The 18,698-nt window shown below is 43.4% G+C and overlaps 1 protein-coding gene across 2 annotated transcripts in view; it reads right to left on the reverse strand.

Moving 5' to 3' along the window:
- Nucleotides 1–13,229: 13,229 nt before the first annotated feature.
- Nucleotides 13,230–18,698, reverse strand: part of LOC120949763 (homeotic protein distal-less) — a 50,303-nt gene continuing 44,834 nt past the window's right edge. Inside the window, exons 4-7 of one of the 2 annotated variants that reach the window (XM_040367258.2) lie at nucleotides 14,822–14,966; nucleotides 14,607–14,705; nucleotides 14,278–14,461; nucleotides 13,230–14,118 (exon numbers count right to left, since the gene is read on the reverse strand). In XM_040367258.2, coding sequence (XP_040223192.1) covers nucleotides 14,100–14,118; nucleotides 14,278–14,461; nucleotides 14,607–14,705; nucleotides 14,822–14,966 — 447 coding nt within the window. In that variant the 3' untranslated portion in view covers nucleotides 13,230–14,099. The remainder of the gene's footprint in view (nucleotides 14,119–14,277; nucleotides 14,462–14,606; nucleotides 14,706–14,821; nucleotides 14,967–18,698) is intronic. The other variant, XM_049607877.1, reaches the window with a different exon arrangement.

Below are 18,698 nucleotides of genomic sequence, written 5' to 3' on the forward strand. Positions count from 1 at the left end.
TTGCGAATTCTTTTTTTCATTTGCTGCCCTTAGAAGGTTTTATTAGTGCATGATTTCTCTTGCTCTCTCTTTCACTCTCTATTTTTGCTTTTCTCTATTTCTATCTTTCTTTTCCATTTCTGGATGAAACTAAGTCATCACAGATCGCTTCCAGAGACCGATCAAGCAAACGCGTACATTGTGCTGTAATTGATTCGGCCACGCAAACTCGCCTGAAACTCGTGTCACCTGATAGCCCAACCAGCTCAACATTGTTGTAATGACCGTTATTGCCTTTTTTTTCATTTCACTTGTTGTTCAGTTCTTTTCCTTAGCTCAGGACACTTGTACTGGCACGTGCAGCACGATCGTGGACTTTATGGCGATGACTTAATTTTGTCATTGAAGTCTGGTTGTAGTACACGGAAACCGGATGGGACTAGTGTTTGCACTAATGGAGTAATATGTATTTTCGGGCTTTGTTTTTATTCGCGTTTCTCAAAATCTCCAGTGAAAGGATGGTACAACTTTTTCACCAATAAAATGTGTCAGTAGTTAACACATTGAATTTATTACAATCGATGACAGCGAAAGCAATTACTTCATGTGTAATTGAAGCGGTGAAATTTTCGATTCTTATTTGTGTTTTATTCTCATAATGAATTGGAACAGGTTAAAAACGTTATTGAAATGAGCGATATTTCCAGGGTTCTCAATCATTAGAAACACACATATTGAAAAACATTTTTCTGTAAGATTATTGTATAAGCTTGATTCTAGTGTTTTTCGTCTCTGTTTATGTTGATTTGGCAGCTCAAGCACATTTACATTCCTCATGAGAATACGTTTTTAGACTATGTATCCGTATCAAGGTAACTTTGCGTTTGCATTATGCATGGAGTTAGATGTCCAAATTAAACCTAATCCTTCGAACCAAAAATAAGTATAATATCACAATGATACATAGAGCTAACATTGAAATTTATACTCTTGGCCTGTCATTGAAAGGATTTTGTTGTTAGCGACACTTTGAAGCTGCGGTTAGTTCTTGTTTATCGCCCATTCAAAGGTTTTATTTACAAGTCGATTTTCCAATTAATTAAATCCTGTTGCCTCTTTGCAGGTATTTTCGATCGTCATTTTTGACAGAATGAAATGTAAGTCATATACAGTACAATCTTAAGTACAGTAGACTTCTTTTCCAATAACTTTAGCGTAAAATTACTCAAATTGGTATTAAATTAAATGATTCATCCATCGGAGTCGCTTTGAAAGTACTTCTGGTTTTAGTCTTATTATATACAAAGGCAATTTTAATCAAATTATTAACGATATCTTTTAAATATATATTAAACTGTTGGTAAATCGAAATTGATTCTTCAAATGTTTGCATAAGTTCCTGCTGAACAGAGCAAAGGATCTCAAGTACTAACATGTTCTCAATTTTGATCCTTGCTGTCTTAACTTCCTGCTTCATTGATATGTTTAAACAATGAATCAATCAAATGACTCTTAAAATTAAAACAAACACTACACAGTTCTTATTTGCTCTATATTCTTACCCATTATTGCAGTCCATTGACCATTGACCATTGACTTCAACGTAATAACGTAAGATAACATCGCGTTAAATCACCATACTCTTTCCAATCAAAATGAACATGTTTCAATCTGTTAAATGTCCCTAAACAACCACCGTTGTTTGCCTATGAATTGAATGATTAACAGCATCTACCACATTACGCTAATCAGCACCCGTTTACCCTTGTCGTTTAAGCGATCAAACGCCAACGACACCAACTCCGCTACACATTAGCCTGCAGCCGTGCACAGGCCGTGTTGTAACACAATTTGTAACCGATCGTTACGCGACCCGCCGGTGCCGATGCCCTCCAGCATCCCAAAACCTCGCTTTGGTTACACCGAAACCCGAAATTAAGAATCCGGGCCCACACGCCCATGTCCTCGTTCGGAGCGAAAATGTGTCACTCGTACGCTGCCACGCCAGCACAGAACGCAACCAAACCCCTTCTCGATTCGTAAGATTTTTCCCTTCCTCACTTGCGGCCGAGTCGTTCTCGGAGGCACTCGTGGTCTACATCGCAATGGTTTTCAAACAAAATTGCATAATCGTTACCGAACAAAACGGCCTAAGTACTGTTAAATTACTTGCGCTTTGATGCCACGCGAGCAGCGGAAGGTGTTGGTGAGCTGGTCAGGATCAGTCGAAATCAGCGTTTATAGGATGAAAAAGAATGTTTTTTTCACACTCATCTCGATGCTCGTTCTCTCTTTCTTACACCCTTGTATGCATATTCAATTCAAACGAGTTTCCATCAACCCTCCCGAATATAGGCGATTGTGACGAAATCTCCTGCCCCGCAACGGCACGTGCACCGCGTCCGAGAGTTGCTCGGTGACAATGGGTGCCGATGGTGTTGTGCAAAAAGGAAACGTAAAGCATAATTGTAATTTGGACGCCTATTATTCCGCCGATGCCTTGTGTGTGTGTGTGTTTATGTGTGGGGACCGCGTGGAGGTACAAGTGACAACAGATCCGCGCACGTGATTATAGTGATTTGTCTATTAATAGCTTCATTGTTAGACGCATGCTCAACGACAATCCAGAAAGCAATGTGCACCGCAGGCACCGCTGAGTACTGCTAGTGAAATGCCGTTTCCCATAGCGAGCTGGAACAAAAAATGCAACCAGAATAAGGAGGGAGAAAAAAACATCCTTCAAGAATCGAGCGCCACATTCCGGTTTTGGCGCGCAAACATCAAACGCGCCAAGAGACGCACACCAAACCGGTCAGTGTAATTAATTCAATTAGCACCCACTGACGCCATGGATTCAGGGAAATGCGCTCGCATCGATCCTTTTGAGCGACTGACCCGGTTCCTTTTGCACTGGGCAGGAGCGTGAAGTTCCCGCGCCACTTAGTGTGCCGCCTTCGTCCGAATGTGTCCGAATGTGCTCCCACCGCGGAAGACCTTCGAGGACGGTGAAGAGGAATCGGACCAACTCCAAGACGGGGTCACATACGCATACCTCTCACGGTGCCAAAGACAAAGCGCAATCTCTTAAACGATATAATACGATCAGCAATAATAAAACTTAATAGATGTTTATTGCCATCCTGCGCGAAACGGCACGCAAACGGGCCCCGCTTGGCTCGCGCATCCTCATTTTGGGAAACTGGGCCGGTCTGGGATTTAGCGACTTTGGAGACGGGCGCACCGTTGGCAGTAACAGCAATAACGCACAGAGCCAGCTGGACAGATTTGCCTATGGGAATAAGCAACACAACAGGACACTCCATTTGGTGCGCACATTGGAGCAAGCAACATCTTCGCGCCGCATGAAGGCGAGAATTGATAAAAGCGAAAGCGTATCATGCTCATCCACTCGGTTCGGTGCCGGATTTAAGTGAGTCAACGCCCCTTAATTAAAGTGTCTTAAACTTTAATCGAAAAGGTCACACGATCGTACGATGATCGTGACTGTGACGCGTTGATACTGTCGTTGCCTACTGTGGTGCTTGTCTTTTTCGCGTACTTCTGTTTCGCTTTGCTTCTAACGTGCTCGAATAAAACAATAACGCATCTATTTTCGAGCAGTTCATGGGCCGTACAGTCTGTCACAATCACAACCAACATTTCATTTATCTTCATGAAAGTAAATTGATCGCTCGATTAGCAGCGACGGACAGGCCGGTAAGCAGTTCATTGAAATATGCTTCAATAATGCAGCTCAACAGAAATGGGCTCTGGCTTTGTCTCAATCAGTTTCAGGTCAGGGGCATAAGCTGATCCTTTCTGCGTTTTTTTTTGTTGACTTCCTGATTGCAGATGCGTTGGAGTTGGGCACCGACTTGCAACCAAAATCAGGCCAGATGATTACACGTTATGCGTAGCTTTTTGCTTAACTTACATCACAACACTTCATCCACACTTATTATTTCGTTATTTCATTCCTTTCATTCATTTTTTTTTCGGTTTCCATCACTCCACCGAATGGCAATCCAAAATTGCATCTTCCTCACAAGGATCCTTCAGCAGCGTTGCAGCATTCCCGGTCGTTTTCAATTCCAAAGTCCTTGTTTTCTATTTTTTAAATGATTCAATTGCACCCATCACCCAAGCAGCGCAGCGCAGGGCTCTCCAAGCGAACCTTGGGTTTCCTTGGGTTTTTTGTTGCTGCTGTTTTGTGTTTGTTGCTTCCATTGTGTGCGCTTGTGCACAAAGCGCAATGTGTTTCCTGTCTCTGTGTGTGCCGCGCTGCAGCATCCCTTGAACGATTCCATTGTGTGACCACCGCTCCAACGCTCCATCCCTCGTCGCCTGTGTAACGGAACACGAACGTGCATTATTTGATCGGTGTTCGGTAAAGAGGCGATGGTTGATGGTATGAGTCAAGAGCATGCAGCAAACGAAGAAGGAAGAATACAACAAAAAACGCCACTGTTCCTTGAAACATTACTCCCATTGCTGTGTGATGGGCGGGACGGTAGGATTTCGCCGCTCTTGCTTGGACGGTGGACGGGGTAATGAGGAGAGAAATTGCGCAAAAAAGCCTGCCAGCCTGGTGGTGCGAGGAGTGGCGCAACGGGAAAGCTAGTGAAAAGAAACATACTTCCGGCAGCATCCATCGGCTGTGAAAGGAAACCCATCGATGGTCAGGTTGCGTATAAGGGGGGAGAGTAACAAAAAAACGGTACGACAGGAAAGACGATACGAAGAGGTTTGGGTGGGTAGAGTTCAGCAAGAACGGGTCTGCCGGTAAGACTGTTGTAGGATGAGCTCTCCTTGAGACAAAGGGACTTTAAATTGCGTTCGTTTTGCGGAACTTCGTTTTCTTGAATTATAATAAAAAAGTGCTGTAATGTTCGGAAAACTTATTATTGGAAAACTTAATAATATAACCCACATCACAAAGAGTTTTAATTAATTTACAATAAAACAATATGTATGATTGAAGTCATTTTGAAGAAAGAAAGAAATCATGTTTAAAGAGTTTACAAAGCAGTACAACTCAACATTGAGGATTTTCCATACAAGTTCGTCAAAATTGCACATGCAAACAACACAGCTCAAAATGTTCAATCTCTAAAATAAAAGTTTGTTAACGAAATCTTGACTAATTGTGTGTCATTCCTGCTGCTCCTCTCATTCCCATTCTCAGCTAGAAAGGGAAATGTTTTATCGTACACCAAGGCCAACCCACTGAAAGGTGACCTGTGCCATGGAAACGGAAATCTGTACACCTCCTTGTAAGTCCAATTGTAAAAAACGCAAAAAAAATAAAACTCCATCCAACAACCCTGACCCACCACCACCACCAGCAACGTGCACACTTGCATCCCTTTTGGTAAAAGATTTGCGCGAAACAGATCGTTAAGGGTCGTTGATGTTATGGGATGATTTTGAAACTAAACACCGCCAACACCGGGCGACCGGGGTGTCGCTGTTGCTCTGGCCCGTAAACTGTAGAAAAAGGGCTTGAAATAGAACAACTAAAACGCACCTATCGAACGCATCGCACAAGAACACATTTCGCGTAGTGAATAAAAACGCAACTAGGGATAGATTTGCTTAAAAAGGATTGCACGCCCTGTCCGCCGACACTTCGCGGTACTTTGGTAGATGGTGTGACTTTACTACGGCGGTTGTTAACAATTCGTTTGCCGCGAGCATCCGCACCCGAATGGTGCCATAAAAGGACGCGCGAATGGGCAGCCAGAGCAGCATCATCAGCACAGCCACAGCAGTAACAAAAACGATAAACAACAACATGAAATTCATTTCCCTACTGCCCGGGCGGCTGCTGGCTTTGTGCGCTCATGTTTGGCCGCAGTGCAACCGAAACGTCGCCAGTGTCGTGCCCGTTCGATATGGGCGGAATGGTTCCGCGATCCACTGCCAATAAAAAGTAGATAAAAATTTTCCGGCCACTTAACGCTACGGCGAAGAAGGCGCGAACGGCATAAGCACGAACTGGATGAGAAAAGTGCTTCAGTTTCGCTGTATTTTTTTCTTACGAGCTACACCTACAATTTGCAAATGTAATGCAGATCGGGTGCATTCAGTTTGATTGTATTGGTACGTGTCGGTAGTTGCTTCTGTTCTTGTTTTGGTACCGACAAACGTAGAGATTGACACTAAGCAGCAGCTAGCTTCGTTTTTTTTCTGTGGCTTAACTTGTTTTTCTCTAATAAGACTAAGATGCAGATTTTTTTCACGACATGAAAAAACAAGATGAATCCGGCGTAAAGGTTCCAAAGCATCGACACTTTAGAGGTATAATATTGATAAAGTAGATTGTCACAATGCAAACTCAACATCAGTGTTTTACGATTTAGGTTTTTGTTCTTTAGTTCTTCAATTGTTCAGTTCTTTTTTCTGTCTCTATTTGCTATTTATTCTTCTTCTTATTCTCCTTATTTCACACAACAATCGTATCGTATTTAGCTATCTATAGAATTAGCCATAGTAGCAGTAGCCAAATAGAAGGTTCGATCCACTCGGAGTTTGAACACGTTTGGTTCAATATCTCATATCTTTATGCTTTAAGCCAAAACCTGGAAACCCCAGTTGTTCAGTTTCTCAGCTTTCAATGGGTAGTCTATTCATTTATTAATCCAGGTCATAGGATTAAGTTTATCATTAAAAGTCGTTAGGTTATTAAGTTCTTTAATTATATTTAAATAGTACTTCAGGCTAGATATTATTCCTAAAGTTTGATTCCTTAAATTATTTTCCCATCGTACACCATTTCATCTGAAACTAGCAGGTTTATTACTTTTTTCTGGTGTTTTATGATAGTTCATATAAGATCTATGAACTGTTTTATGATAGTTGTGTATCAGTTTCTTTAGTATACTGTTTTATTACAGTAGGTGACCGCTAACTGGATGTGTTTTAACTGGAGTGCTTTTTAACTGGAGGTTCGCTAACTGGAGTGATTCTCAGTTAACGAACACTTAAACGTCAAAACATGAAACATCCGGAATCTCATGAAGAGAAATTTGTCGCAAATGTGCATTTTTCAAACAAATTTAGGGTCTCTTGCCTACGTTTGCTATTAATTTATGTTATTACACGAATTACTATACTTTATATCCACATAAATGAAAAAAAAGTTTGGTATGTTTATTCCAGTCAACGCCAATCAAAACAATCAATCCATAGAAACGTCACTCCAGTTAGCGAACATTGTTCGTTAACTGGAGCTTGTTTACCTCTCAGTTAGCGGTCACCTACTGTACTGTGTTGATGCATGCACTGGAGAAGTCGAACAAATAAACCTTCTAGGTTTATTAATAATAAACAAAAATGTATGTTCTTTCCCACACTCTCTGAGGGCATAAATCGCATCTACCGCCCGATTGAATGGCCACCCGCTGAGCCACTGCAAAAAAAAAAGAACATCAAAAGCACAAACCGCAAAACAAACGTAACACCAGCGTCTGCTGAAAGCCCTCCCGTGGTCAACGGCCAAATGAAAAGACCATCAGCGGTCCTAATCCTCCCGTGACATCTTACCGTGTATTTGGGTGCAAAGATTAGCGACACCAGAAATTGGCAACAAAGCAACAGTGCCAGTGAGTGTGGCATTGAAATCTTTTAATAATACATTCCCTTCAAATTAGCTCAACGTTGGAGATCGCAAAGGAACGGGAAAGCAGCGGAGCAGTGATTTCCATTCATTGCCACTCAAGCAGACACACACAAAAATGGTGCATTTAATCTGGTTACCGGGTGTGCAACGCCATGACGGTTCAAGATTTGCATCCAACCCGGCCAGCCCCGTGGTGGGAACTGTTTCACTCCCGAAAACATCCCACGGATTAAACACCCCGGTAGCAGAGGCAACAGTAGCGACAATTTTCCTCGCAGGTGGGAATGAATTTCCCTCACCATTTGCAGTCGGCACTCGGTCGGTCGGTCGGTCAAGGGGGAAGAGGGGGTGATCGGTCGATCGTGTGTATTTATCTGTTTTGCCGACGCGGGGTGCCATCATGAATGCTCTTTTTTTCTCATTTTCCATGAAATATTTCAGTTCATTCCCTTTCTTCCTTGTTTGTGTCGTTGCCCCTCGTTGCTGCTGTCTTCCTACCTACTCTCTTTACTTCTTCTTCCCCCATTTTGTTACATGAACTTGTGGTGTCGCTCTGTATGTGTGTGTGTGTGTAGCATTTTTTCTTCTTTTTGGCCGTTTCGGCACAGCAAAGGGGTTGCATTTGGGGCGGACCGAAAGCCTGCGCGGTTGGCGACATGCAGCGAGCAGGCGGCACAGTCAGTAGCCGAGGGTGTGTGTCTGTAGCCAAAGCAATTTATGTGACTGCTACCGTGTATGTGTGCTCGGTGTGTGCTGCTGCTTTCCATCCCGCGTTCCCCCCCCCCCCCCCTTTTTCCACACCACGAAGCGGGAAGCACTAACTGGGGTAGCATGCATCCGAGCGATAAGACCGCAAGACTCGCGTACGCTCACCGGCTGTGGAGGGTAAAAGAGGAAGACGGTGCACTCCATCTGCAGGGAAGGCTGCATCAAAACTGCACCAACGAACCAACCAGCTACAACTGCAACAACGACAAGCACAACAACGAACAACAACAAAAAAATACATCCAGTACAACTAAAAAGAAAACCCAAAGAACAGAAGGATACGCCGCCCAACGTGTGCCGTGGAACCCATCGCCGTCCCGACATGGCCGACGTGCTGCAGTCCAGAGATGCGGTTGAGCATACATGTGTGCTCGCGTGTGTGTGTGTGTGTGTGTGTGTGCATGTCGTGTTCTGGAGCTTTGGCTGGGCGAAGAAGAAATCTCAAGGGAGGCCAAAGCCCGGGACCGACGTTCGAGGCACACCCGAAGGGGCATGCGAAGGGTGGATAATTACAGAGTACATGACATTTATTAACATTGAATTCCCGTTAACCCGAAAGACATCTGTACGAATCGACATTCTCCACCCCTTGTGTTCGCTTGCACATGTGTGTGTGTGTGTGTGTGTGTGTGTGTGTGTGTGTGTGTGTGTGCCGCATAAGATCGCTTGTACGGTGGCGGAAGTTCGATCAAGGCAAGGCGACAACGGCCGCAGCAAACTGAAGCCACAATGACAAAATTTTATCCAAACCCCTCTGCTAGGAAGGGATGAGAATGAGAGGTAGGGTAGGGTAGGGATGAAAAAACAGAAACAAAAAAACGCACGCACACACACACGCGCGCGCACTGCGAAATGAAACTGAAACTAAAGGCGTACGGACGGAAAGTTCGTACGGACCAGACGCGGGAGTTTCTCTCGCTGCTTCTGTCGAAACCATCAAAACATGAAGCAAAACTGTCATAATTACACCCTGTCGCGTGTTTGTATTTGCTGACGGAACGGAACGGTTGACTGATCGCAGGGGGACTGCTAGCTCGCTCCCTCTGCCTTCCTGGATCGGGCGGAAACATGGGAAAGTGGAATGGAAGAAGGAGGGCAGATCGCGCGATTGTACTATGCAACCCCTTTTCTTGCTCTCTTTCTCTCTCTCTCTCTCCGGCCAGCTGGTTCCGGCTGTTGGTGGCTCCGGTTTTGTCACCGCACCCGCAAAGAAGTGCAGTGACATCGGGCGCCATGGCCCTGATGGTTTTGCCTGCCATGGGCTGGCTGGGACACACGTTGAAAACTGAGGAAACTTTTGCCGGGCCGGGACAGTTCGTCCGCCCCACGGGTTTCGCTCGGTGCGACACGCACATTCGCTTTTTTCTGTAGTCGTGTTTTTTTGTTTGCTTTCCATCCCACTGATTGCCTCCAAGAATGTCTCCTCTATTGATCGAGTTTGGTACTCAAAAATGGGGTTGAGAGGGTGATTGTACGGTTTTGTTAAATTTTAAGCCTTTGCAGGGGAAAGTGTAAAAAAGTAAGAATAAAAAATGCATCACCAAATGTGTATTTCATATTGCTACAGAATCCAAAATTGCGTCTCATTACTATCGGTTTGGTATGTTAAATATAACATAATTGATGAATTTTTCAAATTCTGGCTTAAACTATTTTCCCAAAATCTAGCTACAGTAGAGCATCGAAGTGGCTCAGAACAGAACGGATGCTGGTTAATGGGTGGAACTTTGAGGATAATAGTCCGAGAAGTGTCAATTTCATATAAAAATTGGAAAATTCACTGATTTTATCAAAAAAAAACCTTAATACCAATCGATTTATCATTAGTAGAATAATTTTCATAAATCATAAAGTATAGGTTTAATAATTATTATTTAAAAAAAACTATGTTTTGAATATCACTAGACACAAATATCTGCAAACACATTTTTTTGAGATATGGCACTTGATATGTGACAATCGTTTCAAATGTTTTCATTTCAATCCTAGCTGTCAAATCCATGCGCACGGTAAAGCAGCCGCCGGTTAATCCGTCCCTGGATATTCGATGTTTTACGGAACTTTTTTTCTTTTTTGCCCCAACTATCGTGGTCAATCCAGGCGTGCTGTGCCGACTACTAATTGGCTCATTAATGCCGCCATGTTAAGGCAAGCATCTGAAAACGGTAACACGAGCGTCTGTCAAATAATCTTTCACACCACCTAGAAAATATTCAAAAGATATTGCCTATCAGTTTAAACATTTAAATTTTATTTTTAATAAACTTTTAATTTTTCTCCTTAATTACTAAAATAATAAATAGTATAAACTTTAATAAATATGTATCAAATGGGGTTTTGTTACAGGTACTGATCGAACTTACTTTTCCGATTTGACAAAGAGTTACGTCTCTAGACATTTTGCAATCGGTGAGCATAAAATGTTTTTAAAATAGTTTATTAACCCCTAGAAATTACATCAAATATTCGCTGCGGTTTAGAATCAAGAATATAAAAAGTAAACATTTAACTTACCACAATTTACAAATATTTTCAGGGCTTTTTACAACAAAATTAATCAAATGATTAAGGATTTCCTCATCAAAATGCCCTTACCATGAATTATTTTTATATTTTATAAATTAAGGATTATTTTTTGTAGACAAATTACCAATTCCATTTTTTCATTGTACTTACCCACTAGCCAAACAAACACCTTACCTTCTCGATGAACGTACCCAGCCCTAGCAATAGCTAAAAATAAACCCTTAAATTTAATCTTCTTTCACTTTCACACTATTTTTAAAAAACGCCGCTCCATCGTTACGATTTTCATAGTAATCTTTAATGCCGAGCGTTTCATTTTTACTTTAAATTTCGCAAGATTACATACACAATATCTGAAATACGATTGCAACCCCATAGAACTGCTGCAACGGTTCATCAGCAACACAATCTTGCACAAACAGCACTATTTAGTGTTTGTGGGCGTAATATTCATCAAAATATTATACAATTTATTGCAAGAGTTACCTTTTTCCTAAAGCAGAAAAATGAATTTTATACACTACTAAGAAGGAGAGAACAAAACAACGCGATTGAGGGTGGAAATGCGAACGAAACAGGAGAAAAAAAACAACAGTTTGATTGTTTTTCATTTTATTTTCACTTCTGGAGATGTGGATGTGATTGAATCTTTTTGTTTCGTTTGCAAGTTTGAAACTAGCCCCAGCTTTCCGCTCTAGCTTCAGTCACAGCTTTAATACGTTTGTTTTCCCCCTGTTGTGTTTTGTTGTGTTTGAAGCTTTCAATCTTTGCACTGCTTTTTTTTCTTCCTCTCTATATCTATTGTTCACACTATGTTGGTTTGGATTTTCCTTCTTTTGTCCAGACTGTTTGAGACACTTTCAGATTTTAGTTCCAATTTTTTTTTATCTTCTCTTCCGTTGTTTTGTTTCCTTAATGTTGGGTGACAAAACACACACACATTTATTTTATTTGCCGCACTGGTTCGATTCTTTCTACTACATTTTTGCCCCACCCAATGAGATTCAAGGTTTTTGTTTCACATTTGTAATATTCTTTCACTTTATTTTTCCATTTTCTCTCCTGCTGCTCTCCGCTCACACCACTGTACCATTGCGGCTCTCTCTCTCTCGCTCACTCTCTTCCCATCTCTATCACTACCTTAAATGTACGCCATCAAGTTTTAGTTGTGTGTTTTTAAAATGTTTCCGTTTTTTGTTCGCTTCTTCAATTAAATACTTTCATTGTTTTGTCCGCCCACGGTGCAGCTACTCGTTGTGCCGGACCTCCCATGCCCCTCTTTTTTTCACCCCTCTTTGCTTAATCATCATACGTAGTGGTCTATTCTTCGCATCGAATTAATGTTAGTCCATATTTGTTTTATTTATAGTAGTAATAGCTTTTAATGTATGTATAGGGTGGCCACCCCTACCAATCTAAAGGAGGGGGTGGGCATGCGGTTTTAAATCTGCTATGTACACAATTCGCTTACTAAAAGAACCAAAAAAAACTAATAAAAAACACACACAGCAAAGGGAAAGAAAGACAACATAGTCGAGAGAATGGGCAAACAGACAGACAGACAGTAGCAGCAACATTTGTCGGATCGTGGTTTGTGTGCGTGTTCGTGTGCGCTGATGTTTGGTGCGGTGGGGTGGAGCGGTGCAAAATAAAAGCTTATCCCTCGTTTTGGCGGGTTTTGGCGGGGACGCTAGGGTGGGGAGGATTGCTGGCTTCTTTTGTGCGCTACTGCTGCCAAACGTAATCGTAAAAGGTTTGCAAAATGCCGACTAAATGCACTGCACAGAACACATTTACAACTTGCTGGGATTTTCTGGGAACCGAGTTGAACTTCTATTCCAGCCGCAACGTTCCTTAAGGCTCCCAAATGCGTCGTCGGAGTTGTTTACACCACACAAATACTAAAGATGGATCGTAATGTGAGTTGAAATGGTTGCTAGTTGACAATATGCCATCATGATACGGTTATGATCGGTGTTTGCGCAAGCTTTTTGGTGTTAGATTGCATGTCTTAGAACGCAATCAGGGGCAATTTTCTATTTTTGTGAACTTTTTAGGATGAAAAAGGGCACTGCAGCTTGGAATGTGTTTTCTAAATAATGTTTTTTTTTTTCTTTTGCATTTGACTTTGTAACTTCCGAACGTTCATTTGAGCTGTGTTGATTAAAATCAATTCAACCACGAAAAGCTTACGTAAAAGCTTTGCTTTACTGTACGTGCAAAATTTAAAATAATTACGAAACAAAAAGCTCCATTGAATATGTATGTGTGTGTGTGTGTGTGTGTGTGTGTGCTCATCTTTCCTTCTCCTTCGCTCTCTTCCTCTCCCCAGTCCGACCAATTCCCTCAAACCCCCGTACATGCTAAAGGATACGCGGCCGTTTGTTTTGTTATGCTACGCTTAAGAAATATTGCACAGAACCTATTCCGTTGTACGATTTCGCAGATGACGATTCGATCCAGCTATGCCTTGGGGGGGGTGGAATACCTGAAAGCCCCAAAGCGTCTCCGGATCATTTAACACACTCTCTCACACACACTCGCACACACACACACACCCACTGGGTCTATAAAACGCATCTGCCGCTCAAACCGCCGTGAAACGGCACCAAGCACACTAATTAAAAGTAACACAAACACATGGGTTTATGTGGGTTGGGTTGTATGTGTGTGTGTGTGTGTGTTTCAAACGGAACAACAAACCGCAAAATGTACAGATCCATCACATTGCCCGATGCGAAATCGGGGCTGCATCCGAATCCAAGTATTACTACACGAAAAAGAACAAATTATAATAGAACATCTGCAGCCCGCGCTATGTCCGTTCCATACTAACGTCCAATAAAATGAACAAGATCACGTGCCAGGTTTAAAATTAGAAAGTTTTCCCTCCCGTTTTTTTTTTTGTTGTTTTCTTAAATTGGGAACGAGACTTACTTCCACTATCCACTATGCCGAGGACTTTTAATTCGCTCTAATGGTGTGTGTGTTTTCATGTGCTATTTGCCTTTTTTCTGCGTTTTTGCTCTGCTTTGCTGCTTCGAATCATTGTTCTAAGGGTACCTACTCTCTCGCTCGCTCGCTCTCTCGGCAGTAGAGGGTCGCTTCCCGCTTTTACAGCCGATCTTATCTTAGGAGAGTGTCTAATGTCTTACCGTCTTAAGCACTAGGGATGGTTAAAATTATAATTTACATTCTCGTTATGTTAAACCGCTGGCCACACTCTGCAGAAAGGGAGAAAAAAAGCGAAAAGAAAAGAGAAATTTTTGAGTATTTTGAGTAAGATCTGTTATACAAAAAAATGAAGCCAAAACAGTCCTATGGCATAAAATATGCATCAACTTTCTATCCATAATTGTTAAAACAACAACAAAAATACTCACGTTAACAGCGACGGGTTCGTTTCCGGCTGATACCAGTACTGAGGTACGTAGCCACCCATCTGCGGTGCGTGGGTCGGTTGCGGAGGTGCATGATTCGTTTGCGGTGCCATCTGCGGTGGTTTGTGGTCGGCCCAGTGCGGCGGCGGTTTCTGCTCCCAGGGTGCTTGCGAGGGCGGACTAAGACCTGGAATGCGGCCAGTAGTGAGCGAATAGCGCTATTAGTCTTCAGGGTACTGGTGGAAAAGATGGTGGTTGGGGTAGGTGGAAGAGGATGGTAGGGGAAGGGAAGGAGTGGAGCGGGAAAGGATACACGCTGCTTGGCTACTTACCAGGTGAGAGCTCCGAGACGGGGGTGCTCGACGGCGTTGGACTGTGTCCGGGAGGTAGGAAATGCGAAGGCGAACCACTGCTCGATCCTCCACCGGGTGCTGTGGAAGGAAATTGTGAGAAAAGGAAAGGTAAAAATGTATTCATTTCCGATCTATATGTTTCATTTTATGTTATTGTATGACGCTGTAAAAGAAAATGGACTTAAGAATCTTACCTTGATGCATGTTTTGATGCTGCGACGGACTGTGGCCTCCCTGGTTCGGTCCACCCAATGGAAGTCCTCCTCCAACGCCCGGTGCCTGGGCCGCTTTCATCATCTTCTTGTACTTGGATCGCCGATTTTGAAACCAGATCTTAACCTGCGGAAGAAAGCAAACAGAAACAGATCGAATATCTATATTAATTATTTGTTGAAAATAAGTGTAAATAATAAAAATTTTGAATAAATGAAAATGAATATGAATTACTCTTAGATTAAAATTAAAAAATTAAAATTAGAAACAGAAAATACGATGCTTATTGCTGCTGCTGCTGCTGCTAAAATTTTGAGCACAACTGTTGAAGAGACTAATGTTGCGTACGATCTGTCGCACCATTATGTTGCGCAAGCGAACATGCACCACATGCAACATGCGCAAAGGAGAAGAAATACCGTAAAACGTTAGGGTAGAGTGAAAGCGTTCGATTAAATGAAAGGGACAAACAAACAAGGACCCAAAAAATGACAGAAAACCAATATAAAATTACTAAATGTTGATTTTATTTCAGGTTTTTTAACATGGTTATCTTTGAGTCTATCCATTGCTTCCTGCACGGTTTGATGAATTTTTTACTACACTTTATTGCATGTAAATGACGTTATTTTGTTCTAGATTGTGCTTCATAAAACTCATTCGCTCGATGTTTAATTTGAACCCCGAAATAATTTATGACTAACCAATAAATTAACTTCAACGTAATTTTTGAAACTTTGCACCTTTTAATGCAACCCTTGAATGCGTTTATTTGCCATAAAAAATAAATAACAAATTTTAGAATCTCATTTCTCCTGTTCAACTTTCCTTTATCACACGTACGCTTCACATCATAAATTCAGATGCGGTTCTATCGATACTCCCATGCTGTCCGATTTGCATGTCACCCCGATCTGATGTATTGCTGTTTTTGCTCTACAGCAAAAAAAACGAGGATGGCGCAATATCATGTCCGTATTGCTTCATTAGAATCATTCCCCGCCAACCCTGCACGGCTGGCCACTCTGCCTCTCCTCTGCAACAGTGACGTACATCATATCCAATGCCATTCCCTTGCCCCGCCACACCAATGCAGCTCCATTTTTCATCACAATTTTTGCAAAACAAATTCCCTTTCCCTGGCGCACCTTTTAACGAGCTCTTTTGCCATCAGGATGGACACACACACACACACACACACACACACACACACACACACACACACACACACACACACACACACACACACACACACACACACACACACACACACACACACACACACACACACACACACACACACACACACACTGTGAGCTAGCTGCTACCGGGGTTTTTGATAATATCGTCCCATACACGGGCGGCAAAGGAACATCAACGAAACGCATGGAAGAGAGTGCGCAGCAAAACTACAACTACAACAAAACCGAAAGCTTATCAGACGAACCGGACCCGTCCTACATCGGCCCCGATAGCTCATTTGAAACGGGGAGCAAAACGGAGCAATGGGATGTGTGCGGGAAGAGTGGGTGAATAAATTTTCCATTTTAATTGAAATATTATTTAAATGAGCCACGGACACGGTACAGCCGGTAGGCGATAGCGTTTGGTGCAGCCCTCCCTACCACTCTTCCATAAAGGTTGGGACAAAATTATGTCAAGTGGAGGATGGAAAACAGCGCTAGATGGCTTTTAGAATGATACGGAGACTGACATGGTGGACAGGGCGACACTGGAGCAACACGGACACATTGCAATTGATCAGTTAGATTCAATCAGTTCCACCGTTGCACTAAGGGGGTCCACGGAGAGACCAGACATGAAGTGCAAAAAATCCTATCGAATTGGGACGAATTGGGCTTCATGTATTTTTCGGGATTATATTGGACAGGTTAGTTTTATACTCTTTAGATGCACTGCAATCATCATGACACACTGTCTAGGGGCTTGTGTGTGTGTTTTACCGAACGACAACTTCATCCCAAACGTTTCTCCCCCCCTGAAGGCGTACACAGATCGTCGTAAATCACGGCTGATTAGAGCTGATTAGTGCACGCCACCAACATGATATCCAAACGCGCGCAGCGAGAGAGTAGGACGCAACGGACAGGCCAGCAGTTCGTCGCCCGGCCATTCTCCCATGGGAGTTTATTTAAATCAATTGACCACCACTTCACCATCCATCGCTCCAACATCTCGACGGCCCGAGTCGCCGGGAGAAGGTTCTCCGGTTCGTTCGATGATGTTTGGCTTGTTTCGCTTAAATCAAAGACACGATCGTCAGGGAGCGTTTAGGTCCGCGCGTTCAGCCCGGTGTTCGAAGAGCGGCCCAGCCCCCCGGATCTTGCGCTTTGCGAAGCTGAAACGTCCAGCACAAACGGAGGCTGGCGATGGAGAAAGGAAACAAACGCGCCAACGCACGCTCCGACACAGCTGACACAGTTTTCCGAAACTGCGATGCTACGGTTGCGTTTTGACACAACTTGGATGCGGGCACACACTTTGCGCGCACATACACACACACACCGCGAGCTGGAACATAAATAAAAATTAAAACTGATAAACAGCGATTAATGAAATGTTTCCGCCCTCGGCGCAGCATGATGCGGATGATGATGCGCCATGTGGCCGCGGCGTCACTCGGTGACTGGGATTTGATGCGCATCCACACGGACAACACAACAGCGAGAGAGAGAGAGAGAAAGAGAGTGACCGACGTGATGTCTCGGAAGTGCCCGGATGAGTGAGCATTGGTACGGCGAGTGCATTGGTTTGGGGACTTTTGGAGTAGCTTTAATTGAGTTTACTCATACCAGAACATTATAGACGACGAACTATGGTTTTAAGTCCAAGTACTAAATGTGTGTTTTGGAAGAATGAAGACCCATTCAATTGTATCAGGTTTGGGAATCTTGGCAAAGTCTTCAACGTCCCAGAATACCTTGCTGCGATATTCCACAAGCCTTCACAGTCATCGTGGCACACTGCCACATTCTAGCCGTCATGCAAGGCTTTTCCTTCGCCTAACAATTTCTTAACCCACAGCCGCAAGCCTGACGGTGGAGCAAACTGTCCGTCAAGGATCCACGAAAATCTGAAACCACCGTCACGCCACCCAACACAACCACGAACAACCATCGCGTCCTGTCCTTGAGGGCATACGGCTTGTCCCCTGCCACAAACGCCATGCCGTCCACCCGCGCATCAACTTCCTGCCACTAATTTATCATTTCGAAAGCGGCGCACAGCACATACCTAAAAGGTTGGTTGGTTGGAGCGTTGAGTTCGTGAGTTCGTGAGCGCATGTTACATGAGAACGAGAGCTGTGGCGGCCGGCGCTTGAAGCCAAGTTTCACTTCCTCCGAAGGTACACGTTACGGGAGGGGGAGTTACGAGGCGTTGAGGCACCGTCACTGCAAGATTACAATCAACAGTGACATACACGGGACGGGCACGGACAGGCGCACGCGAACGTCACCGTTGCCGTCTTTGTGGCGCTATTTGAAGAGGACATCTCACCCCACCCCACACATACCGAAGCTAGAACGGCACGGACCACAAAGAACTGGATTCCGTTGGTGGAGCAACGAGCACAAACAGAAAACTGTCAAAGGTCCAAAGCGACCTGGTGCTGCCTTCAAACCTTCAACATCAATCATGGTTTGCCTCCCGTGTTGGACGGGGTTGAGCTTCCGAGTTTTCCCGCTATCTGCACATGCGCACATATTCCTGCCCGGGAAATGGGTGTTTCCCATCGCTTGGCCAAGGGTTTGCAGCATTACTTGTTAAACCCCTTGCTTGTAATGATAAGACGCGCTTGGTGACTCGGTGTGGAGGAAGGGAAGAACTTTTATCATG

This window comes from Anopheles coluzzii, chromosome 2 (genome assembly GCF_943734685.1).
Source record: "Anopheles coluzzii chromosome 2, AcolN3, whole genome shotgun sequence".
Lineage (NCBI taxonomy): Eukaryota > Metazoa > Arthropoda > Insecta > Diptera > Culicidae > Anopheles > Anopheles coluzzii.